This window comes from Miscanthus floridulus, chromosome 15 (assembly GCF_019320115.1).
Source record: "Miscanthus floridulus cultivar M001 chromosome 15, ASM1932011v1, whole genome shotgun sequence".
Classification (NCBI taxonomy): domain Eukaryota; kingdom Viridiplantae; phylum Streptophyta; class Magnoliopsida; order Poales; family Poaceae; genus Miscanthus; species Miscanthus floridulus.
The window spans coordinates 26,899,502-26,921,595 of NC_089594.1; the positions used below are offsets into that span (position 1 = coordinate 26,899,502).

Sequence of the window (22,094 nt, forward strand, 5' to 3'; positions counted from 1 at the left end):
ACTACAGAGTCGTAGATCGTGTCGGGGGCTTAAATTTTGATATAAAGTTTGTCTTCATTCGAGTTTATATGAAAAAATTATGAATTATTTTTTAATATAAAATTTTTAGACCACCCTGTTTTAACTCAGATGAGACTCAAAACCAAGTTTAGGGATTGGAATGATACAACTGAATAAATTTGAGGACCTAAACGGTCGATTTATAAGTTTAGGGACCAGAATGATAAAGTTTAAGGACCAAGATGATATAGATGAATAAGTTTGAGGATTAAACGGTCGATTTATGAGTTTAACGACCGGGATGACACCGATGCACTTTACTCTTTTTCTAGAATCGAAATCTAAAACCCTCCCATTTTTTCGTGCGGTAAAGCCCCACTCTCTGTGCCTGCTACCTGCTGCAAAGTAGGGTTCCCACCGGGTCACCGCCCGCCTCCACCCCCATGGCGCGCGCCGCCGCCTCCAGGCTCGCCGCCGCGGCGAACTCTTCCTCTACGGTGAGCTCCCTCATCTCCCCTCCTCACTTCTCCATCCAGTCCCGAATTCCACGGCTAACCCCTTCACCTCCGTTGCCAGCGCGAGTTGTTCGCCCGCCACCTCGCCGGCGCTGCCGCCTCGGCGTGGACCGCACTGCCGCGGCTGCCTGAACCAGGTAAGTCGCCTTCTCTTCAAAATTTTTATGCTTTTTGAATGTATTGTCCGTGGAGGCCTGTGTTGCTTATCGGTGAATTGGACAGGGAGGGAGCGGCGGAGCCCGAGCTGGTGGTGTCCGAGCAGGTCGTTCCATGGTTAGTACTTCGGTCAAATTGATGACCCTAGTGTAATTCCACGTTTCCATTTAGCCATACACAGTGGTTCATCTTGTGAAATTAGTTGTCGTTTGGTTTATTGCTACAGCAGGCCTCATAGTTGTTGAAATCTGATGTTATACTGTAGTGACAATTGAAACTAAGACCTCATGTTCTGGTTAAGATTAGTTCTATCTTCTGCTTTCTATCCGGGGAGCCAACAATTTTACCTTTTGTGTACAACTCCATTACAACCATGTATTTAAATAATCCGATTCATTTAAGAGCTGCCATCCCGGGTGACTTTGGCCTTCTGATCTTGACTTGCACTTGAGTTCTAAGAAAATAGTTGCACATTTAGCAGAGCTTTTGTGAATCTGAATACCAAGGGACACTTTTTTCTATGTTTTTCTGTTTGAACACTATGAATGAAAAAACAAAATGAGAAAGTGATTTTTCTTAGAACAATAACTGCCCCTTTCTGTCTGAAAAGAGAGAACAGAACTCCTATTTTTCATGCGTAATTTTGACTAGCTTCTAAGAATGCTTGGCTAATACTTAACTGAGATGGTTATGCAATTACTTAAGATTGTCCCAAAACCACAAATTTAAATGGTTTAATGCATCTACAACAACAACAGCAAACCTTTTATTCCCAAGCAAGTTGTGGTAGGCTTCAGATAAAACACAACATGAGGTACTCCTTATAAAAAATTGAGGTACCAAGATAACTCAACAAATAAATAAGTAACAGGATTGACTTCGGCGGTTACTGACGCTATTTTTTAAAGACACCCTAGAGTATCTCATACCTGAATTATATTAAGGAAAACAATAACCAATACAGGAGAGACCATGTCAGAAAAGAAAATTAAATCAAATTTGATGAAGTCTTCACCTCCACCGTATCCATCGCAGCCATGGCAGCACTGTGTTGTCCCCCATCACCGTCGATGATATCGCCGGTGCAAACGAAGAAAAATAGATAGCAAGGTGCTCTAAGTTGGCACTTAGGGTTGCTTCTTACTACTGTTTTTTAAGTTTCAGACATGCTTCCTATTAACTGTGATACATTAGTGCCTGTAATTAAAACTTCTATGTTTCTGTGATGCTAGCCACAAGGCGGGTGTATGCAAGGGATTTCTATGATGTGCTTGGAGTAAGCAAGGATGCTTCTGCACCGGATATAAAGAAGTCATATTATGCGGTATGGATTTTTTACATATCATAGTTAGGATGCGCACCTCCTTTCAGAAACAAAGTTAGGATATTGCCTATTGATTGGACATCGTTAAACTTCTTGGGGATCATATTTGGATATTCCTTATTCCCCCAATGTTACTGTTCGATCTCAACCTTGCTGCTTTGAGGGCCTAAGTCCCCATTGTCTCCAGCTGATAGTTGCCCTTAGTTCGCTGTTGTGGACGCCTATGGCCGCACCTACGGATGTCTCAGGTGACATGATCAGAAGGTTAATTGAGTTAGTTTGAGAAGGTTTACTAGAGATAAGTTAGTTGGCTTGATTGAATTGTCAAGCAGTTGACCTATATATGTATGAGGGTCGGCTCATCTGGGAGATCAAGCACTAGATTAATCTATTCCACCTTAAACTCTGTCGGAGCCTCCTCCACCTCTTGCCTAATTTTCTCTCTTAATCGAAGTTCATATCTTCTGTTGCTATCGTCTCTCTCCAGATCCAAGGCACTTTACCCACTACACTTCTCTTCCTCCCCTATTGCTTCTCTACCTCCTGTAATCTCTTCAAGTTCTCTTATGCTCGTATTTGCTTCAATTGCTTTGTGCTGCTTTTCTGCTACTTCTTATCTTTTCTTCTCTATTCTGCCTTTCTTACGCTCTTTGCTTTGCCTCTGACAGTATCTATTGTACTCTTCCCTCTATAGTCTGCTACTTAGTCTAATACTGATTAACTATGTATCGCCGGCATGGGATACCGGTAATGGCGATACAGGATTTTGAAAAACAACCCTATGGTAATGTAGAGAAAGTATTGGATACAAGTATGGCTATGTTAGTGAAGTATTGGCGATACATGAATGATTAACCTCAATTGAGCAACTGTCACAAGACCTATCTGACTACCTGTTCTATTCATGCTATTTTTTGCTCACCTTATTTTGCCTGGGTAATACCTACAAGGCTACAACTAGTTGGTTAGGCACTTACGCACCGGAATCAGTTCCCCTGGCCCTGCATCTGACTGCATGGTGCACTTGTCCCTTACTCACCATGCTAATCCTGTTTTGAATTTCAAAACTCATGTATAGGAAACATAAACTAAAACTCTGTTGAACTTGTCAAGAACTTAAGATGATCTGCTTCCCCTGTATGTATAATCAGAAACAGTTTCAATGCAAAAGACGACATCTGAATGATAAGATGGACAGATAACTCAAGAATCTGGTAGAATAGGCCAAAGTCAGCCAACTGGGGTTCCACAAATAGGAACTTACTTCCATCCCAACCCAGATTGTGGCTTGGGATCCATTTGGCACTGCTATCATTTATGTATTTATTAACTGTCTCTTGCATGCCTACTGCACCATGCTCTCCATATTGTATTTTCTTCCATTTGTGCTCCTATCGATCTGTTTCTTCTACTTCTTCCTGTTATCTGGTAATTCATTTGGTTTTAACAAAATTTATCATTCTTCTCCAGCTCGCAAAGAAGTTCCATCCTGATACTAATAAAGATGATGCTGATGCAGAAAAAAAATTTCAAGAAGTTAACCGTGCCTATGAGGTGTGAGGTTCTTGCAGAAAATGTAGTTACCTTTCATGAACCATAGTACATGTTTTTTTCCCTAAATGTTGATATTATCTGTACATTTGTCAGGTTTTGAAGGACGATGATAAGCGTGAAATATATGATCAGGTTATTGTCATTTCTCTTTTTAATGAAACGAAAATTGTGATGTTATTGGAATAGTCACGTAGAGACAGATTATTTATATATTGTTAATACTGAACCCAGCTGGCCAGCATGTGCTTTTTTGTGTTAATCCAGCTTGCTTAGCTTGTGGTAGCATTAATTTCCATGACTCATGAAACCTTATTTTACCATTACAGTAAAATATTTTATTCTTAGTATAACATGCTTATGTAATTGACAGCTTGGACCAGAAGCATATGAGCGTCAAGCATCAGGTGGTGACCCTGGAGGGCCGGGTTTTCCTCAGGGTAACCCATTTGGCGACATCTTTGGCGATGTAAAAACCATTGTCCTTGTGGTTTTATTTTATGTATCATACATATGCCCTAAATAGATCTGTACTGTCTTTTATACACCCGCCATTTGGTGAGTTATGCATGAGATCTATGATTCACAATATAAATATGTGATATTTCTCCTCAATTATTTTGTATGCTGCCTTTGTAAAAAAAAATATGCATGCAAAAACAATAAATTGTTGGCAGGTGGCCATGAAAAATCATGCTACAAGGTTGTAAAATTTCATCTAGTTATATTATTTTTTCTTCATTGTTAGGCCTGTCTACAACATATGATGAACTGCAATGTTTTTTTTTTATGTTGAAATAAACATCATATTGGCCTTTCATGTCAGGTGGCAGTCTAAACATGATTTGAAACAGTACCTTTTCAGTATCTAGCAAATTTCTCTTCTTGCTATTCAACTCTCTTTATGTGTATATAGTTTCACTCCTTGCTATATGTATTTAGCTATATGTTATTGTTATACATACATACATACATACCTGATATATATCTTTTTTCTTATGTCAACAGATCTTTGATAATGCGTACAGAGGTGGCCAAGATGTCAAGGTTAGTTGATTTTTACTACAGCTGTTTGCTTTTAATTGAGCATTTAATTCAATTCTTGCTTTCTTTATTCCCACCAACTGTAGGTTTCTGTTGAACTATCATTCATGGAGGCTGTCCAAGGTTGCAGAAAAACAATTACATACGAAGCTGATACTTTTTGTGGAACTTGCAGTATGTGATGTTGCTTGTATATTTAATTATTTATTCTGTTGACATTCTTACCCATTTGTGCTTCGTTGTATGTCATGAGCTTCTAATTTATTTATTTATTGCAGATGGAAGTGGTGTTCCCCCTGGAACTGTGCCTAAAACATGTAAAACATGTCGAGGCTCTGGTGTGGTATGTATCCTTTGGCAACATATTTTTACATGGCATGTTTCTTACAGATAACAAACTCCACTAAATAGTAGACAGCATTTTAGCAAGTTGATTTCCTTTGCAAATACTTGTTGTTTTAGTTATTCAAAGCAATATTGATAGGATTCCTGATCCTACCAGCAACGTTGCGAAGCTTGTATGGGTGTGAGGGAGGAAGAGCCGGCTTGGGGCCTCGCTGCCGGCGGCTGGGCGCCGTCGCGAGGTTGCAGGCGTGGGAAGATGACAGGGGGCGGCTAGGGCAAATCCCGGCTCCCTGAGGAAGCCGGAAACAATTAAGATTGTTTCTGCTTAATTCTCAATAATCCCAATTACAATAATTTATACTCTAAAATATCCTTTTACGAAATAACCCTCAAGCTACTAGGTAAATATTAATTCACTGAAAACAATAACTAAACGGGCCTATTCAACCACTATTGGACCGGTTGCGCCTCTTGTACTGTATACCGGTCATAACATCTCTCCCCTCCTCGGCAAACAGCTCGTCCTCGAGCTGGACCTCAGGATATTGCTCCTTGAATTCTGCCAGCGGCTCCCATGTCGCATCATCCACTGGAAGCCCCTGCCACTGGACAAGAACGCGCCACTCGCCGTGACGGAGTTGAGCGCGCAGCACCCGCTCAGGCGTTGGAAGAAGGCGGCCATCCTGCACCGGCGGAAGAGGAACTGGAGCATCCGGGGGAGCACCCGTGTAAGCCTTGAGTTGACTGACATGGAATACGTCATGAAGACGAGCGCCGGCAGGAAGTTGGAGACGGTAGGCCATCGGCCCGATGCGCTCGAGCACCATGAATGGCCTAGCGTAGCGTGGCCGGAGCTTGCCCTTCGAGTGCGCGACGAGGACCTGCATAGGACGGTGGAGGAGGCGCAGCAGCACCCAGGCACCCACCGCGAAGGACACGTCGCGATGATGCTCGTCATAGTATCGCTTGGCGTACTGCTGTGCCTGAAGGAGACGCTCCCGGACCTCCTCCAGGAATGCGTCGCGATCGCGAAGCATAGTGTCAGCCGCCTGAGTCTGAGCCGCCCCATGCTGGAGCGGAAGGAGGGGCGGTGGGGGGCGGCCATAGACCACCTCGAACGGCGTTGCCCGGAGCGCCGTCTGGAAGGACGTGTTGTAGCAGTACTCCGCCCAAGAAAGCCAGTCGACCCAGGAGCGAGGACGATCCCCGGTGACGCAGCGCAGGTACATCACGATGATCCGGTTGACCACCTCGGACTGCCCATCCGTCTGTGGATGGAATGCCGTACTCAAGCGCTGCTTCACGCCTGAAAGCTTAAAGAGATCACGCCACAAATTGCTGGTGAAGACGGGGTCCCGGTCGCTGACGATGGAGGTGGGGAAGCCGTGGAGGCGCACAATGCCATCGAAGAATGCACGCGCCACCGACGCAGCCGTGTAGGGGTGGCTGAGGGCGATGAAGTGCGCGTACTTGGAGAACCGATCAACCACCGTTAGGATTACCGATTTGCCATGCACCTTGGGAAGGCCATCGACGAAGTCCATAGAGATGTCCACCCACACCTGCGATGGAACATCCAGGGGCTGGAGCAACCCTGCTGGGTGCGTTGTCGGCGTCTTGTTCCGCTGGCACGTGTCGCAAGAGCGGACGTAGTCCTGCACCAGTGCGCGGTCACCTAGGAAGTAGAAGTCTTGGCGGAGACGAACAAGGGTCTTCTGTATGCCCTCATGGCCGGCCTTGTGTGCCAGCGCCACCACCTGGGGACGTAGGTCGCCATGTGCCGGGATGAAGACACGCTTGCCGTGGAGCAGCAGACCGTCCGCAGCGCGCCACGGAGCATCCAGCGCCCTGCTGGTCAGCTGCTGGAGGAGGTCACTGGCCTCCTGGTCCAGCGCCAAGGCCGCCCTGATGTCGTCGTAGAGGCGGAAGGAGGGCCCGGACACGGCCATCGCCGTGGGGCCGTCCTCGTCACGGCGGGAGAGCGCATCGGCGGCGGTGTTGAGGCGACCCGGCCGGTACTCGACGGTGAAGTCGAACCCGAACAACTTGCTGAGCCACTGATGTTGAGGAACAGTGGACAGCCGCTGATCGAGGAGGAACTTCAAGCTGTAGTGGTCGGTGTGGACGAGGAAGCGGCGGCCCCAGAGGTACGGCCGCCAATGGCGCACAGCCTGGACCAAGCCGATGAGCTCGCGCTCGTAAGCCGCCAGCTTGATGTGACGGGCAGCGAAGGGCCGACTGAAGAAGGCCAGGGGACCTGCCCCCTGGTGCAGCACCGCGCCGAAGCCGGAACCGGAGGCGTCGCAGTCGACCACGAACTGGCGATCAAAGTCCGGCATCTGCAACACATGCGCCGATGATAAAGCGCGCTTGAGGCTGGAGAACGCCTCGTCAGCCGCCTCATCCCAGGCGAACGCCTCCTTGCGCAGGAGACGTGTGAGGGGCGCAGCGATAGAACCGAAGTCCTTAATGAACTTTTTGTAGTAGCCGGCCAGCCCCAAGAAGCCCCGAACGCCGCGGGGTGAGCGGGGGGCCGGCCAAGCTGCGACCGCCTCCACCTTGTCGCTGTCCATGGCGACGCCGTCTTTGGAGATGACGTGGCCCAAGTAGGCCACGGAGGAGGCGCCGAAGGAGCGCTTGGACTTCTTGAGAAAGAGACCATGCGCGCGAAGGGCGCCGAGGACGAGGCCGACGTGCTGGAGGTGTGCTGCCCACGAGGTGCTGTAGATGAGGATGTCATCAAAGAAAACCAGCACAAACCTGCGGAGGAATGGACGAAGGACGTCGTTCATCAGCGTCTGGAAGGTTGCCGGCGCATTGCAGAGGCCAAACGGCATGACCAGGAACTCGAAGTGCCCCTGGTGAGTGCGGAACGCAGTCTTGGCAATGTCCTCAGGGTGCATGCGCACCTGATGATTGCCCGAACGGAGGTCAAGCTTGGTGAAGTACTTGGCGCCGTGGAGTTCATCGAGAAGCTCATCGACCACCGGAATCGGGAACTTGTCCTTTGATGTTTTGTCGTTGAGAGCCCTGTAGTCGATGCAGAAGCGCCAGGAGGCGTCCGCCTTCTTGACCAGAAGGACAGGGGCAGAGAACGGGGACGTAGAGGGCCGGATGATGCCCTGTTCCAGCATGATGGCGCATTGACGCTCGAGCTCATCCTTCTGCAGCTGTGGATACCGGTACGGCCTGACCGCCACAGGTGCCGTGCCAGGAAGGAGATGGATCCGATGGTCGTATGGCCGCACGGGCGGCAAGCCACGCGGCTCCTCAAAGACAGCGGCGTGCTGCTTTAGGAGTCTGTCCAGCAAGGGCCGAGGCTGGTCGGCTGCGTCCGCGGCCAGCAGGTGCTGAGGTGCCGGTGGAGAGCCCTCGCACTGCCAAGTAATGCGTTGGTTGCCCCGCTGGAAGGACACAGTGTGGGCGTCGAAGTCCCAGGTGAGGGGCCCCAAGGTGCGCAAGAAGTCGACGCCGAGGATGAAGTCGAAGCAGCCCAACGCGAGGCCGACGCAGGTGACAGGGTACGACGCGCCACCGATGGAGAGTGGAACGTCGCGGCCGATCTCCTCGCACGGCAGGCGCTCCCCGCTGGCGACGGTGACATGGAGGTGCGCGGCGCCAGAGGAAGAGAGCCCCAAACGGCGCATCACGTGGCCCTGGAGGAACGTATGCGTGGACCCGGTGTCCAGCAAGGCGAGGAGTCGTTCGCCCTTCAGCGACACAGGCAGGAGCATTGTGTTCTCCGTTCGAATCCCTGCGAGAGCATACATCGAGACAACTAGGGCATTAGCTGTAGGCTCCTCTGCCGGAGTAGCCGAATCCTCCGGTGGCACAGCCCCTTCGTCTTCTGCGGTCGCGTACTCGTCGACGGTCTCGAGGTAGAACAGGCGCTTGCACACGTGTCCTCGCGCATACTGCTCGTTACAATTGAAGCAGAGACCCTGGCGTCGCCGCTCCAATTGTTCCGCCGGAGTCATACGCCGAAAGCGCGGCTGACCGGTGGCCGCAGGAGACAGGCCCGACGGCTGGGTGGCAGGAGCCCCTCCCGTTGCTGGTGCTGCAATGGACGGCCGTGGTGGTGTTCGCCCACCCCGCTGCTGTGGCTGCTGCGCCGGCATGAAGGCCGCCGCGCGGCGCTCAAAGGCCCGCGCGAGGTACATCGCGGTCTGCAGGTCAGGCGGGTGCTGCAGCTCGACGTCCACCTTGATGTGCTCCGGAAGACCGCCGACGTAGAGCTCGGCCTTCCGCCGCGGGTTCAAATCACGCGCGTGGCAGAGAACCGCGTTGTAGCGGTTGGAGTACTCCTGTACCGAGGAAGTGAAGGGCAGACGCGCGAGTTGAGCGAGGCGTGTGACCTGCGTTGGGGGCCCGAAGCGGAGTTGGCACAAGGCGCGAAAACGATCCCAAGCTGGCATGCCTTCATCCTGCTCCAGCGCGTAGTACCATGTCTGGGCGTCTCCGCGGAGGTGGTACGAGGCGAGCCAGGTCCGGTCCGAGTCCAGGGTTTGCTGGCCGTGGAAGAATTGATCGCAGTGGTTCAACCAATTGAGGGGGTCGGCGCTGCCATCAAACGTCGGAAACTCCAGCTTGTAGAAACGCGGGGGCGCGTGTGCTCCTTGGACAGCTGCGGCGGCGGGAGCGCCACCCTCCATGGCGATAGCCACTGCTGCGTCGTTCCCCGAGGGAAGCGCAGCCGAGGATGGGGCGCCTCTGTAGTAGAGGTTACCCGCAGCGTCACCGTAGAAGACGCCGGGGGTGAGAGGCAGGGACACATCCCCACCCGCAGAGGCATGCAGTGGTGGCGCCGTCGACGTGTAGGTGGCCATGGTGTAGACCGGAGCGGCTACTGAACCCGCCATCGCCCATGACGGGATTGGTGACGGCGATGGCGGCCACGGGAGCATGTGGAGGGGGAGTCCCGTGCTCGGAAGCACCGGAAGACTCACGGACGGCACCGCCGCGGAGTGATCGGCGGGCGCGGCGGACGGCGTGGGAAGGGTGGGTTGCGGCGGGGGTGGTGGAGGCAATGACGCTGGCGGAGGCTGTTGCTGCGTGAGCCCCGTCCAGGCGGCCTGCAGCGCCGCGATACTCCGGTTCATCAGGGCCATATTCGCCGACATCTCGGCGACGACCTCGGCGAGGGAGTCCAGCGTAATGGGCCGGGCACCCGAGGACGCGGGGGATGCGGCCGCAGAGGATACCGCCGACACGGCGGAGGAAGAGGACGGCGGCAGCGGAGGGATTGGTGGGAAACTGGACTGCGGCAGCGGAGGAAGTGGAGGAGAACCTGACATCTCTGATACCAGGTTGATAGGATTCCTGATCCTACCAGCAACGTTGCGAAGCTTGTATGGGTGTGAGGGAGGAAGAGCCGGCTTGGGGCCTCGCTGCCGGCGGCTGGGCGCCGTCGCGAGGTTGCAGGCGTGGGAAGATGACAGGGGGCGGCTAGGGCAAATCCCGGCTCCCTGAGGAAGCCGGAAACAATTAAGATTGTTTCTGCTTAATTCTCAATAATCCCAATTACAATAATTTATACTCTAAAATATCCTTTTACGAAATAACCGTCAAGCTACTAGGTAAATATTAATTCACTGAAAACAATAACTAAACGGGCCTATTCAGCCACTATTTGACCGGTTGCGCCTCTTGTACTGTATACCGGTCATAACAATATGTTCACCAAACGCCCTGGAACAAAAAGCATTAATTGTTTCCTTGTTCCGTCTTGTTCTTGGAGCTCCAAAGACAACTACATTGGATAAGTGGGACTACTCTGACCTTCAAAATCTTGTCATGAATGCAGATATACATGCAGAAGGGTATATTTACTGTTGAATGTACTTGCTCCCTGTGCAGTGGGAGCGGAAAAATTGTCAAGGTGCACTTTTTCTGTTTCAATAACATATTCCTGTTAATTTTGTTTTTCTGATGTTACATTCCACAGTAAGTTGAACATAGAATCCAATTCATCATTGGCTATGGTCGTTGCATTGAGTGCACTTAGTTCTTTAAGGGGGGGGGGGGGGGGGGGGGGGGGGATCTGCCAGCATTTTATAGAATATATCTATATGGTTTGTCACTGGTGATGATTTTTCATTTTTGTTGGCCTAACTTCTTTGCTTTTCAAAATTGGTTTGTAGAGTTTTTGCAAGACTTGCAAAGGAGAACAGGTAGTGAAGGGGAAAATGTCAGTCAAGCTAGACATAGCGGCAGGTAAGGAGGAATTTTCTTTACTGATATATGTATATACTTGAGATGAACTTCCTCCATCCAAATTATAGGCTGTTTTGGCTCTGTAGGTACTTAGATTTTGCTATGCACCTAGATATATACACTATGTTCCAAACGACCTATAATTTGGAATGGAGGTAATACGTCTTATCACACAATTCGGAATTTTCTGTTCAATATGCAAAACAGTGTGTATTTCTTTCTTTCTACTGGTGATTTGAATGCTGTGAATTCTCCTGCGTAGTTTGAGAATTTTTTTTGAATGCTGTGAAGTGTAAACTTGTGGTGTTATAAGCATTTCCAACTGGTGTACTTGTTATAACTCAGACATCACTTTCCATGCACTGCTAAGTTAAGAAAGTTAATATTCAAGTCAAATCATCTAGCTGCTCTATTATAAAATATGGTTCTACTGAATCATTCTGCATTTCTGCCTGTTCCATTAACATTTTACTCTTTCCTACAATCATGCAATCTCAAGTGTTTATTGTGGACAGGACTTTGGGTACATTATAACTGAAGCGTTTTTTTCAGGAATTGACGATAATGACACCATGAAGGTTTTTGGTAAGGGTGGTGCAGATGTTGAACGCAATAAGCCTGGTGACCTTTATGTTACTATCAAGGTTTAATTTCTTTTTTTGCTGTGAATGCCGCTCGTGCCCTCAATTTAGTCAGTACTATGCAAGGTCTCATGGAAGTATAAAATGAAATTCATTTTCATTTCCTATCACAGGTCAGAGAGGACCCTATCTTTCGAAGAGAAGGCAACCATGTGCATGTTGATTCTGTTTTAAGCATTGCTCAGGTTAGTCTTTCTCTTATTTTTTCTTTCAGTAAGTGTTCTGATCAAGGTACATGTCCATGCTATGCCATTTTCATCTTTGTTTCCAATAAAATGCAAACATACATTTTCATCTTACTAGCAGCACATTTTAGCAATCCTGCTTTCTTTTGTATGATGATCACATAGTTTGTGATGGAAGTATCCTGATTTGAGCTAAGATTTAATCATCTTAAGACATCTTTTCTGAAGAGAGAAATTGACAAAAGGTATGCAGTCAGAATGAACAAAGTGCTTGGATGCCTTTTGCCCTCGTGACCCCATCCATCGAATCCAAGAAATTACCTCCCACACCTGAGAGATCTATTTTTGCACATATGTTTGGTTTCCTCCTCTTTTCTCCATCCCCCTCACTTTCCCTCAATCTGAATTTTCGATTCACAGGTTCTCTCTGGTGCTAACTGGCCAGATCTGCTATCTGACCCACTGGCCTTATCAAATCTTGAAAGGCTCATGAATTGGATGTCATCAAAATTTCTCGTTTCGCACCTGCTCTGCTCAAGCCTCCCCTGACTCTTCTGAATGCTATGTCACATCATCACTCTTGATCTGTAGTGGTCACCATAGATATGTTAACGGTAAATGGGCATCACTGGAGCAACGTGTGAGTAGGGTGGCAGCAAGTGCAAGTAGGCATGGCCAGGCAGGGTGTAGGTCACTGTCATGGGCAAGCACCGGGTATGGGCAATGTTGAGTGTGCACTAGTCCAGATCACTGTGTTGGAAGGAGCGAGCATGTAGGTCTGTTGGTCAGAGGTTTGTATCCATATAGGACAAGGTGTGATAGTGATAGGCGGGCGTGGGTGTGATCCTAGTTCAATGGTGGAAAGGACCTTGATTGTGCGCACATATGCATGCATGACAATGTTCTTGAGTGTGGACTTTGGTGTGCTCTTTGGAATATTGTTTGTCTAAATAATCCTTTTTCTTGGATGATGAGAAGCTAAATTCGAAATCAATAAAACTTCTTCATTTACAGGCTGTCCTAGGTGGAACTGTCACGGTACCAACCCTCACTGGAAATGTTACAGTCAAGGTATGTGTTCTTCACTTCATTCAAAGTTTCAAATTCTTGCTACATGATGCTTGTCAGTCAGTTCAGGATGGTTCTGTTGATGTCCTAATGATTGCCTTGTTTGTCATATTATTTGTCCAGGTTCGCCAAGGTACCCAGCCAGGAGAGAAGGTCGTCCTCCGGGGCAAAGGTTGGTTACTGGAGTTACCATAAAACCCTTTTTAATGGATTCTTTAATTAGTTCATCATTCACTCTGGCCTTTTGCCCCTTGGTAACTGTTGAACGAGAAGATATTGGACAGTGAATATTAATTTTTCTATTCTTTTGTTGAATTGATAGTATTGTAATTAACATATTATACATTTCAGGAATAAAAGCGAGGAACTCGTCAGTGTTTGGGAATCAGTATGTTCACTTCAATATCAGGGTTCCGACGTATGCCTCTTCGCCTGCAGCAGATCTTCATTTCTATTTTATTCAGCAAAAGGATTAAGGTAATCACGATAATTTTCCTGTTTTCAGGGAGGTGACACAACGGCAACGGGAGTTGATAGAGGAGTTCGATAAAGAGGAGTGCACAGACCGAGAAAGACTTGCGGCTGCCTCCGGATGAAAATTTTGGTGCAACCATTCTTTGGTTATAGCACCCCATTAGTTTGATGCCCCCCAATTTTTCCAAAAAAGTTTGATGCCCATAAGGCCCCAACCCGCTATAAGGTGCTGTAGGCACCAAAAGCTTATTGTAACATTTGACCCTTATGTAGCATCGACCCAGTGTATAATGTATACATTACGCGCTAAATTACTGTATCATGTTCGATGTTTTTATATAGCAATCTATCAATTTTATGAGGAACTAGAACAGCAAAGATAGCGAGGCATTTTCCCCTTTTGTAGAATCCATGGAAGGTTTGCCAAGTGTGGGGTTGTGTGCTAAGTATGAAGAGAAAGGATGAATATCGCCACGAGAAAGTGTTTTTGATTTGGATATGAATGTAATGGCATCAATTTTGTGTCATCAAAATTATGTATCACTAGTGTAACTGTTAGTTAAAGACATCATAACAGCGAATTAAGTGTTTTTTATTTGTATACGAATGCCGTCGGTTGAGTATATCATACATTTGGTGTACTGTTTTTTTATAGCGTACATGTGTACTGGTGTACGAGTGAACGGGGCAGCAGAAGCAACAAAAGTGGGAAAAGTGGCAAAGCGGACTGCAAAATGCGGCCCATTATTTAGGCTTTCGGGCCAGCAGAAGCAACAAAGTAGGAAAAGTGGCAAAGCGGACTGCAAAATGCAGCCCATTAATTATGATTTCGGGCCGGGCCTTAGCCCGCTTATCCTAAGGAAGGGATTGGATTCGGTGGGGCCTGGCCTGACGGGGCGGAAAGCCAGCAGCAGCCGCAACCGCAAGCAGGCGGCGAGAGCGACATAAGTGGCGAGAGAACCAAACCGTAACGTGTGACGAGGCGAAACCTCGGTGACTGGCTCCGCCGCCGCCCCGGCCCCGCCCGTGCGTCCCCCCGCCGTCGTCCCTCGGAAGGTACGGTGCCGCCGCTCGCTCCCTACCCCTCTCTCATTGTTGTCGTCGAGGTGTGGAAGTGTGGTCTCCAGGTGGAGGGGGGTTTGCCGGTTGGGGGTAGTGACGGCGGCCTGGGCGCGATCTGAATCACTGCCGGGGGAACTCGCGGGGTCCCATTACTCGTCACTAGTGCTCTGTGTGAGTTTTCCGTGTTTACTGTGCTTGTGGCTGTGTAATTCTCTCAGAAATTGCTACTGAATTAGCATGCGATGCATGAGCTGATACAGTTATTAAATAAAAAAAATTGGGAGTGGAGGAGATGGAGGAGGGAAAACAAATACGTATGCGCTATAGTCGGTGATCTAGCACTTCTGAAGTACTTTGAGAAAGGCTTGTTCCACTAGCCTCCAACATTTTTTTTTTCTGAAAATAGCATCATTCCAACAAATTTTCTTTTCTTTTTTTTGGAAAAAGTTGTCCAGTAACTTTTATTACTGCCCACTAACTTTTGGGTAACCCTGTTGTAAAAAAAAAACACTTTTGGGTAACCCGTAACCAAGCAGGAGGGATGTTTGTGCTAAGTTCAATTCTGTAATGACAATGGGAGTATTAAATGCATACACGGGAAGGCTGTATTAGAAGGTAAAAATGGATAGCTATACAGACTGTACTACTTGACCGGATTGGTCAGAATGGTGTAAAATCAATTGGTCCTTTTTCTGTCCATAAGTGGAGTGGTTGCGCTTGCACTGCTCAATGGACCAGGTCAGATAGCAGGATTAATTGTGCAGTCTCTTCTTTACAAAGTCACTTTGATATTGCAATCTAGACCTGAAACCTTCAAAACTTCTACTCATGGTAGTACTTATCTGCAGGTTTTCGCCTCAGGGCATGTGGATCTGTTAGTTCACCTCCTGCAAGCAAGTATAGCTACAAGGTTCACCACCGCTGCAGAATTATGAATCCTTACTTTGTTGGGATTCTTGTCCCCATCGCTGTCTCCCTGCTGCTCCGCAAGATGAGAAAGGCCGAAAGGAAGAGGGGAGTGCCAGTCGAGGTTGGTGGGGAGCCTGGATATGCAGTCCGTAACTATCGATTTGAGCAGCCTGTTGAGACACACTGGGAGGGGGTGTCCACACTTGCAGAGCTGTTTGAGCAATCTTGCAAAGAGTATGTCTACATGCCACTCCTTGGCACCAGGAAGCTCATTTCAAGGGAAACTGAAGCAGCACCTGGCGGGAGATCATTTGAGAAGTTGCATCTGGGCGAGCACGAGTGGAAGTGTTATGCAGAGTGCTTCAAGAGCGTTTGCAGCTTCTCATCTGGACTAATTCGAGTAGGTCACCAGAAGAATGAACGTGTTGCTATTTTTGCTGAGACACGGGCCGAGTGGCAGATTGCGTTGCAGGTATTCTTTTTTTTTCTTTTTTTCTCCTGTCAGTCTACATATAGAGTTGTAGACCAACCTTTGTTTCTATTCACATGCATGTTATTGCCACCTGTTTCTTAACTTCAGTAAATTGAAGCCACCAGCCACTTCATATCTGTAATAATGCAGAAGTACATTTGGAGTGTGAAACAATGCATGGACTGTGCAACTGCTGAGTTCCCCAGACAGGATTACTGGTAGTTGTAGGTTACTAGGTGACATGCACCGCTAAGACTTGTGTTAAAATATCTACATGCTGAATTGTTATTCAGCTTGTAGATGATTTCTTACACCACTTATTCTTCCCACTAGCATTCTGATGTAAGTCAGAAAGTCATGCAAATGTATATTTCGCTGGGCAGTGTTTGCCATTTTATACAATTATATGCAGACAGGAGTCTTCATAGCAGAACATTCATATTAAATGATGTTATGTTCTTATTGATGATAAATGCTTTGCCATGGAAAGATATATAACCTGATGAGCATAGGTCACCAGGAACAGTTTGCATGCTGCATATTTTTAGAAAATTGTTTCTTTAAACATCCTTTCACTTTGGTTCCCTTTTTTCTTGCTTGTCTTCATTTACCATCTTCTTCATATTGTGTTACATTGAATCCTCGCACACTAAAATTCTGAGTTACTTTTTCCTCTTCCATTTGCAAGGCATGCTTCAGACAAAACATTACAGTTGTCACCATCTATGCCTCATTGGGTGAGGAAGCATTGTGTCACTCACTAAATGAGGTCAGTTCTGTCACTTCTATAGTTGTATCTCATGCTGTCCCTGCTTGTTATGTTTTCATGTGATCTGCTTTTCTTGGTTTATCAAGAGTTCAAGACAAAATCAATCTGTACCATTAGTAGCATTTCACTTATAGACAGAGACAATTAATCGGCAGTTGCATTTTTTTAATAGAATGTACCAGTTGCATTTAATCATTCCTGACACCTATGCTTAAAGTAATCAACACCTGTCTGCTATTTATATGCTTCTCTTTTTAACTAATTCATCCTTTTTGCTTTCCAGACTGAGGTCACTACTGTAGTTTGTGGTCAGAAAGAACTAAAAAAGTTGATTGATATAAGTGGGCAACTTGATACTGTCAAGCGTGTTGTCTATATCAATGAGGAAGGCATCTCAGCTGAAGTTTCTTCAGCTCAAAACTGCACTAGCTGGATAGTTGAGTCATTTGAGGGAGTAATTAGGTTAGGAGCTGAAGCACCTGTTGAAGCAAACATGCCTCTCCCTTCCGATGTTGCGGTGATAATGTACACAAGTGGTAGCACCGGATTGCCCAAGGTTTGCTTTATACATCCTGGTTCTTTTTTTGTTGTTCTGTCCACTGCATTTTTTTTCCTTGCTTACTAGAATTCAGGTAGGGAGTTGCTTCTTAGGCCAGTCTCGAGTGGAGGTTTCATGGCATTAAATAAGCTGACATGACATAATATATATTTTCATGGGATGAAATGAGTTTCATACAGTGTTTCCAACACAGAGAAGTCTTGGAAACTGGGACATGAAACTCCCACTGAAACTAGCCTTATACGGACAAATAAAAAGTGAAGTGGAATTCTCTAATTATATCTCTGCGGTTGAACTGACATGTATCTCAATTGTTTATAGGGAGTTATGATGACCCACCGCAACGTCCTGGCTACACTCTCAGCAGTTATGACCATTGTGCCTGTACTTGGCAGTAAAGATATATACTTGGCCTACCTCCCACTTGCACACATTCTTGAGTTGGCAGCAGAGGTAGCTTTCAATAGGCAATAGGCATCAGAATGGGTCAAATCTGTTCACTATATTGTATTTTTTTTAAAGACAAGGGCAGGAGCTCGTCGTTCAATTAAGATAGGAACTATATTGGTTTATTATAATCTTTATTCACCATTTGCAAAAATATGCTTTTTAGGCACTAATGGCTGCTGTTGGGGCCTCGATAGGATATGGATCACCTTTGACCCTGACTGATACATCCAGTAAAATAAAAAAGGGAACTCTAGGTGATGCTTCTGCACTAAAGCCAACATTGATGACTGCTGTACCTGCTATACTTGACCGTGTCCATGATGGTGTGAGGAAAAAGGTAATTGTCCTTTACATTGTTCTGGTCCAGTGCACCTTGTTGATTATTGACAGCTACCTTTTCTGTTGACTGTGGCTTCAGGTGGATACAAAGGATGGTATAGCAAAGCAATTGTTTGACGTTGCCTATAGCCGTCGGCTTGCTGCAATCAATGGAAGTTGGCTTGGTGCCTGGGGATTGGAGAAACTCTTGTGGGATACGCTTGTGTTTGGAAAGGTGCGTGCTATTTTGGGAGGAAAGATTCGGTTTGTACTTTCTGGTGGAGCACCTCTATCTGGAGATACTCAGAGATTTATCAATATATGCCTTGGGTAAGATTATGTATGCCCTCATTTCTGTTTGATGGCAATTATCTTGAAATCCTATGTTCCCATTCCATGCATTTAAAACGATAAATATATTATGACTGTCTCACTCTATTTGCAGTCTGACATTGATAAGGCTTATGCAATTTCAGGGCTCCAATAGGGCAAGGTTATGGTCTGACTGAAACTTGTGCTGGAGGGACATTTTCGGAGTATGATGACACATCTGTTGGTCGTGTTGGTGCTCCACTAGCCTTGTTCGTATATTAAGGTCAGATTCATTTCTTAACTACGTACCAATGAGATGGATACAATTTTGTAGCAAAACTGTTATATTCCTGATGTTATTTGTGTGGATCTATTTTGTATTTTTTTTATGCCTAACAATGTTTTTATATTGAAAATCTTCCTATGTTATTGGTTGTTCTTAGCTTCAAGATTATTTACATGCACCTGCTTAGATTTTTTTTTTGGCTTGTTGAACTTCTTTCCTCACTGGGATATCTTATCTATTCTCGTGACAGTGTATTTAGTACTTACTGTTGACCTCCCACAGTTCCTGACTTCCTGACATATCGGCCACTGTATTTTTAGTTGATCGACTGGCCTGAGGGTGGATACTTGACTACTGATTTACCAATGCCTCGGGGAGAAATAGTCATTGGGGGTCCGAATGTAACTAAAGGCTATTTCAAGAATGAAGCTAAAACAAATGAAGTGTACAAGGTATGTTGTTCTCTTACTAATATATTCATTAGATTACTTCATGCATCGAACTATAACTTCTTCACAATTTCTGTAACCATAACCATACACCTCATATATCATGTGAAGGATGACGAAAAAGGTATGCGATGGTTCTATTCTGGTGACATTGGACGATTCCATCCAGATGGCTGCCTTGAAATCATTGACCGTAAGAAAGATATTGTGAAGCTTCAGCATGGTGAATATGTATCCCTCGGGAAGGTATGCAATATTCTTATTCTGGTCCAACTGGCTGATTTCACTGCTTAACTTGTTAGGTGATGACAGGTAGAGGCTGCTTTGATTGTGAGCCCATATGTGGAGAACATTATGATCCATGCTGATCCTTTCCACAATTACTGTGTTGCGCTTGTGGTAGCTGCACACATTGAGCTGGAAAGCTGGGCTTCACAGCAAGGAATTAAATACAGTGATTTCTCAGATTTGTGCCAGAAGCCAGAGGCTGTTAAAGAAGTGCTTGGATCTTTAGCGAAGGTTTGTGTTTTCTGTTCACCTGTCAACATCTGTTTGCTTTACTGTGTTGGATCACCACACATTCATACCTTACTCAATGCTTATAGCAAGTGACTTTGTATGAAAGAAAAGGGTTTAGCATCCATTGATCTTTCACTCAACCATGCTTTCATTTTTCCATAAATATGGCAATAGGAAACTATTTTCTAGTGTTTTCGAAAGAAATTAAACAGTGCTTGAAAGAAAATAAACTGTTCATCCTACACAATGCTTGATTACTGTTACAGGCTGGCCTCGCAGAAGTGTTTTTTCTAATTTTAACTGACAATATAAATATGGCAATAAGACGATAAACAGTCACCTAGCACAACATAAAACATATTCATTCATAGAGTTTTTATTAGTTATAATTTCACAAAGGCCAATAGCACTGCCGAGTGTGTTTCATAAGCAGTGGTGGTATTTATTTCTTTTAAGCAAAAAGTACTAAGGCATAGATGTTCCTACATTTGAAATAAGGTAACTAGGATTGTGTTGTCTCATATACGTTGATATCCTTGGGAAGGTTTTCTCTTCCTTTTCCATGTGCATGCTGACACGCAAGCTGAAAGTTGCAAGCATGTCAAGCAAGACAAATCCTGTGTACCGTTAAGACAATAATTTGACTGCACTCGATGCGCTTACATGCACTTGTTATTTTCCAGGCTGCAAAGCAAGCACGACTTGAGAAATTTGAGATACCAGCCAAAATCAAGTTGATACCAGAGCCATGGACCCCCGAGTCGGGACTCGTCACTGCTGCCCTCAAGCTTAAGAGGGAGGTGATCAGGAAGACGTATGACAATGATCTGGCTCAGCTGTACGCATGATGGTTCTACTACTCTTTTTGATACGTTTAGTGTGGAAATGAGTGTCAATATAATGTTACGATGAAAGCTATGATATTGATATCGTTTATCGATCTTTAGGGATTATGTTTTTTTTTTTTGTGTAAAGCTAGAGGAGATAATAAATCTTAAAGTTTTGAGTTATGGCTTCTCTTGATGCCGAGACGCAATCCTTCTCTTTCAAAAACACACTGAGGTAGCCTAATGTGATGGTTCCTATGTATTTAGAATAAAGTGGCTTTGAATTCTTATTGCACTTGTTCATCTCTTATCTTGAGATAACTATCGGTATTGTTGTCTATAAAATGGTACGGCGTCTTTCTCCAGTTTTTCTTGAGCCGAGTTGTTAAACACTGGTCAACCGAATCGTATGGAAAAAACTGTCGGTTCCCTGACTGCGGTTTGTTATCTGACCCTGTCAGGACAATTACACCAGTTCAATGAAGTTCCGCATCTGAATGTACGATTGGTGCCGGTGGCATTTGGAATAGGCATCTCAAAAGTCAAAATCGGCTTCTCTGATTGTCTCCCATTGCCGAGCAGAAGCCTTTGCACACAGGCTAAAGAGGGATGCCAATAGTAGATTTTTTGACATTGAAATGGAAACAATAAGATTGCAACGTGTATTTTGCTTGCGGGAAAGATATACTGAACTTCACTAAAGTTCTCTGTTTGCTAATTCAATAATCTGCGCATATGAAGGATACACACACCTGCTTCGCTCATTCCAATCACATGAATCATATTTCATATTTGACGTTGTGGACAAAATACACATGGATGTGAAGAAGAGAGAATAAGAGCATCTCCAAAAAATTCCATATAAACAATTACCAAAAACCTGATTTTGCCAAACCGACCAGAAAGAGAAAGGAGCAAAAGATTTGCTGTGGACCAACCGTTACCAATTTTTTGTTCCTATAAAATTTTGAATTCTCAACTTTTTGATCCTAAGCTTTTGAATTTGTGGGGTTTAGCGATTGAATCTGCTTGATCTGTGGGTTCACTTATCATCTCCAAAGATTTTTTTAAACTCACTCTCTAAATCATCTTTTGGAGAGTCATTGAATAAAAATCGTTGCCCTCATCTTTACACGCTCTAACAACTTTTCTATATCTTATACGCACTCTATAGAGCCATCTCCGCTCTCTATCTTTAGCTAGCGAAAAAATCCAGAAGAGAGGATTAATATTCGGAGATATAATTAAAGAATCTATTGGAAAGTGTTTTTTTTTTCACCAAAATCTCCAATTCTATCAACTATGAAGGATATAAAGATGCTTTTAGAGTTGTTCTTAGACATGCTAGGTCACAACCGGTATCAACAGAAGCCGTAGCCAGGAATAGCAGCTTAAGATCAGGGTCTACAATCGCCATGCCGCTACCTCCCATGCACCGGTCGGCCATAGCAACGGTCCAGGGCAGTCTCACGCCGGCCAGGAGTAGCTCTTGCCAGCCTAGAAGCCGTGAGGTGTGGCAAGGGTGCGCTGGAGAAGAGGCGACTTCGACCTAGAACAGGGCAAGAAGTCCTTTTTTTTTTAAAGAGAGAGAGAGAGAGAAGGGCAAGGAGTCGGTGACCTAGAGCATGCAAGAAGCAAAAACAAAG

At 45.8% G+C, this 22,094-nt stretch overlaps 1 protein-coding gene and 1 pseudogene across 1 annotated transcript; both read left to right on the forward strand.

The window, feature by feature from the left end:
* The first annotated feature begins 374 nt into the window (after window positions 1-374).
* LOC136507867 (chaperone protein dnaJ GFA2, mitochondrial-like) lies at window positions 375-13,881 on the forward strand. The gene is made up of 18 exons (XM_066502464.1): window positions 375-497; window positions 577-652; window positions 738-788; window positions 1,904-1,995; window positions 3,466-3,549; window positions 3,643-3,681; window positions 3,920-4,015; window positions 4,555-4,593; window positions 4,677-4,764; window positions 4,869-4,933; window positions 10,739-10,813; window positions 11,076-11,148; window positions 11,701-11,792; window positions 11,903-11,974; window positions 12,989-13,045; window positions 13,166-13,214; window positions 13,394-13,460; window positions 13,548-13,881. Exons 1-18 carry the CDS (start codon window positions 444-446, stop codon window positions 13,636-13,638), a joined length of 1,260 nt encoding a protein of 419 aa, XP_066358561.1. The 5' UTR covers window positions 375-443; the 3' UTR covers window positions 13,639-13,881.
* Window positions 13,882-14,428: 547 nt separating this feature from the next.
* On the forward strand, window positions 14,429-20,747 carry LOC136506753 (long chain acyl-CoA synthetase 9, chloroplastic-like; annotated as a pseudogene).
* The last annotated feature ends 1,347 nt before the right edge of the window (window positions 20,748-22,094 follow it).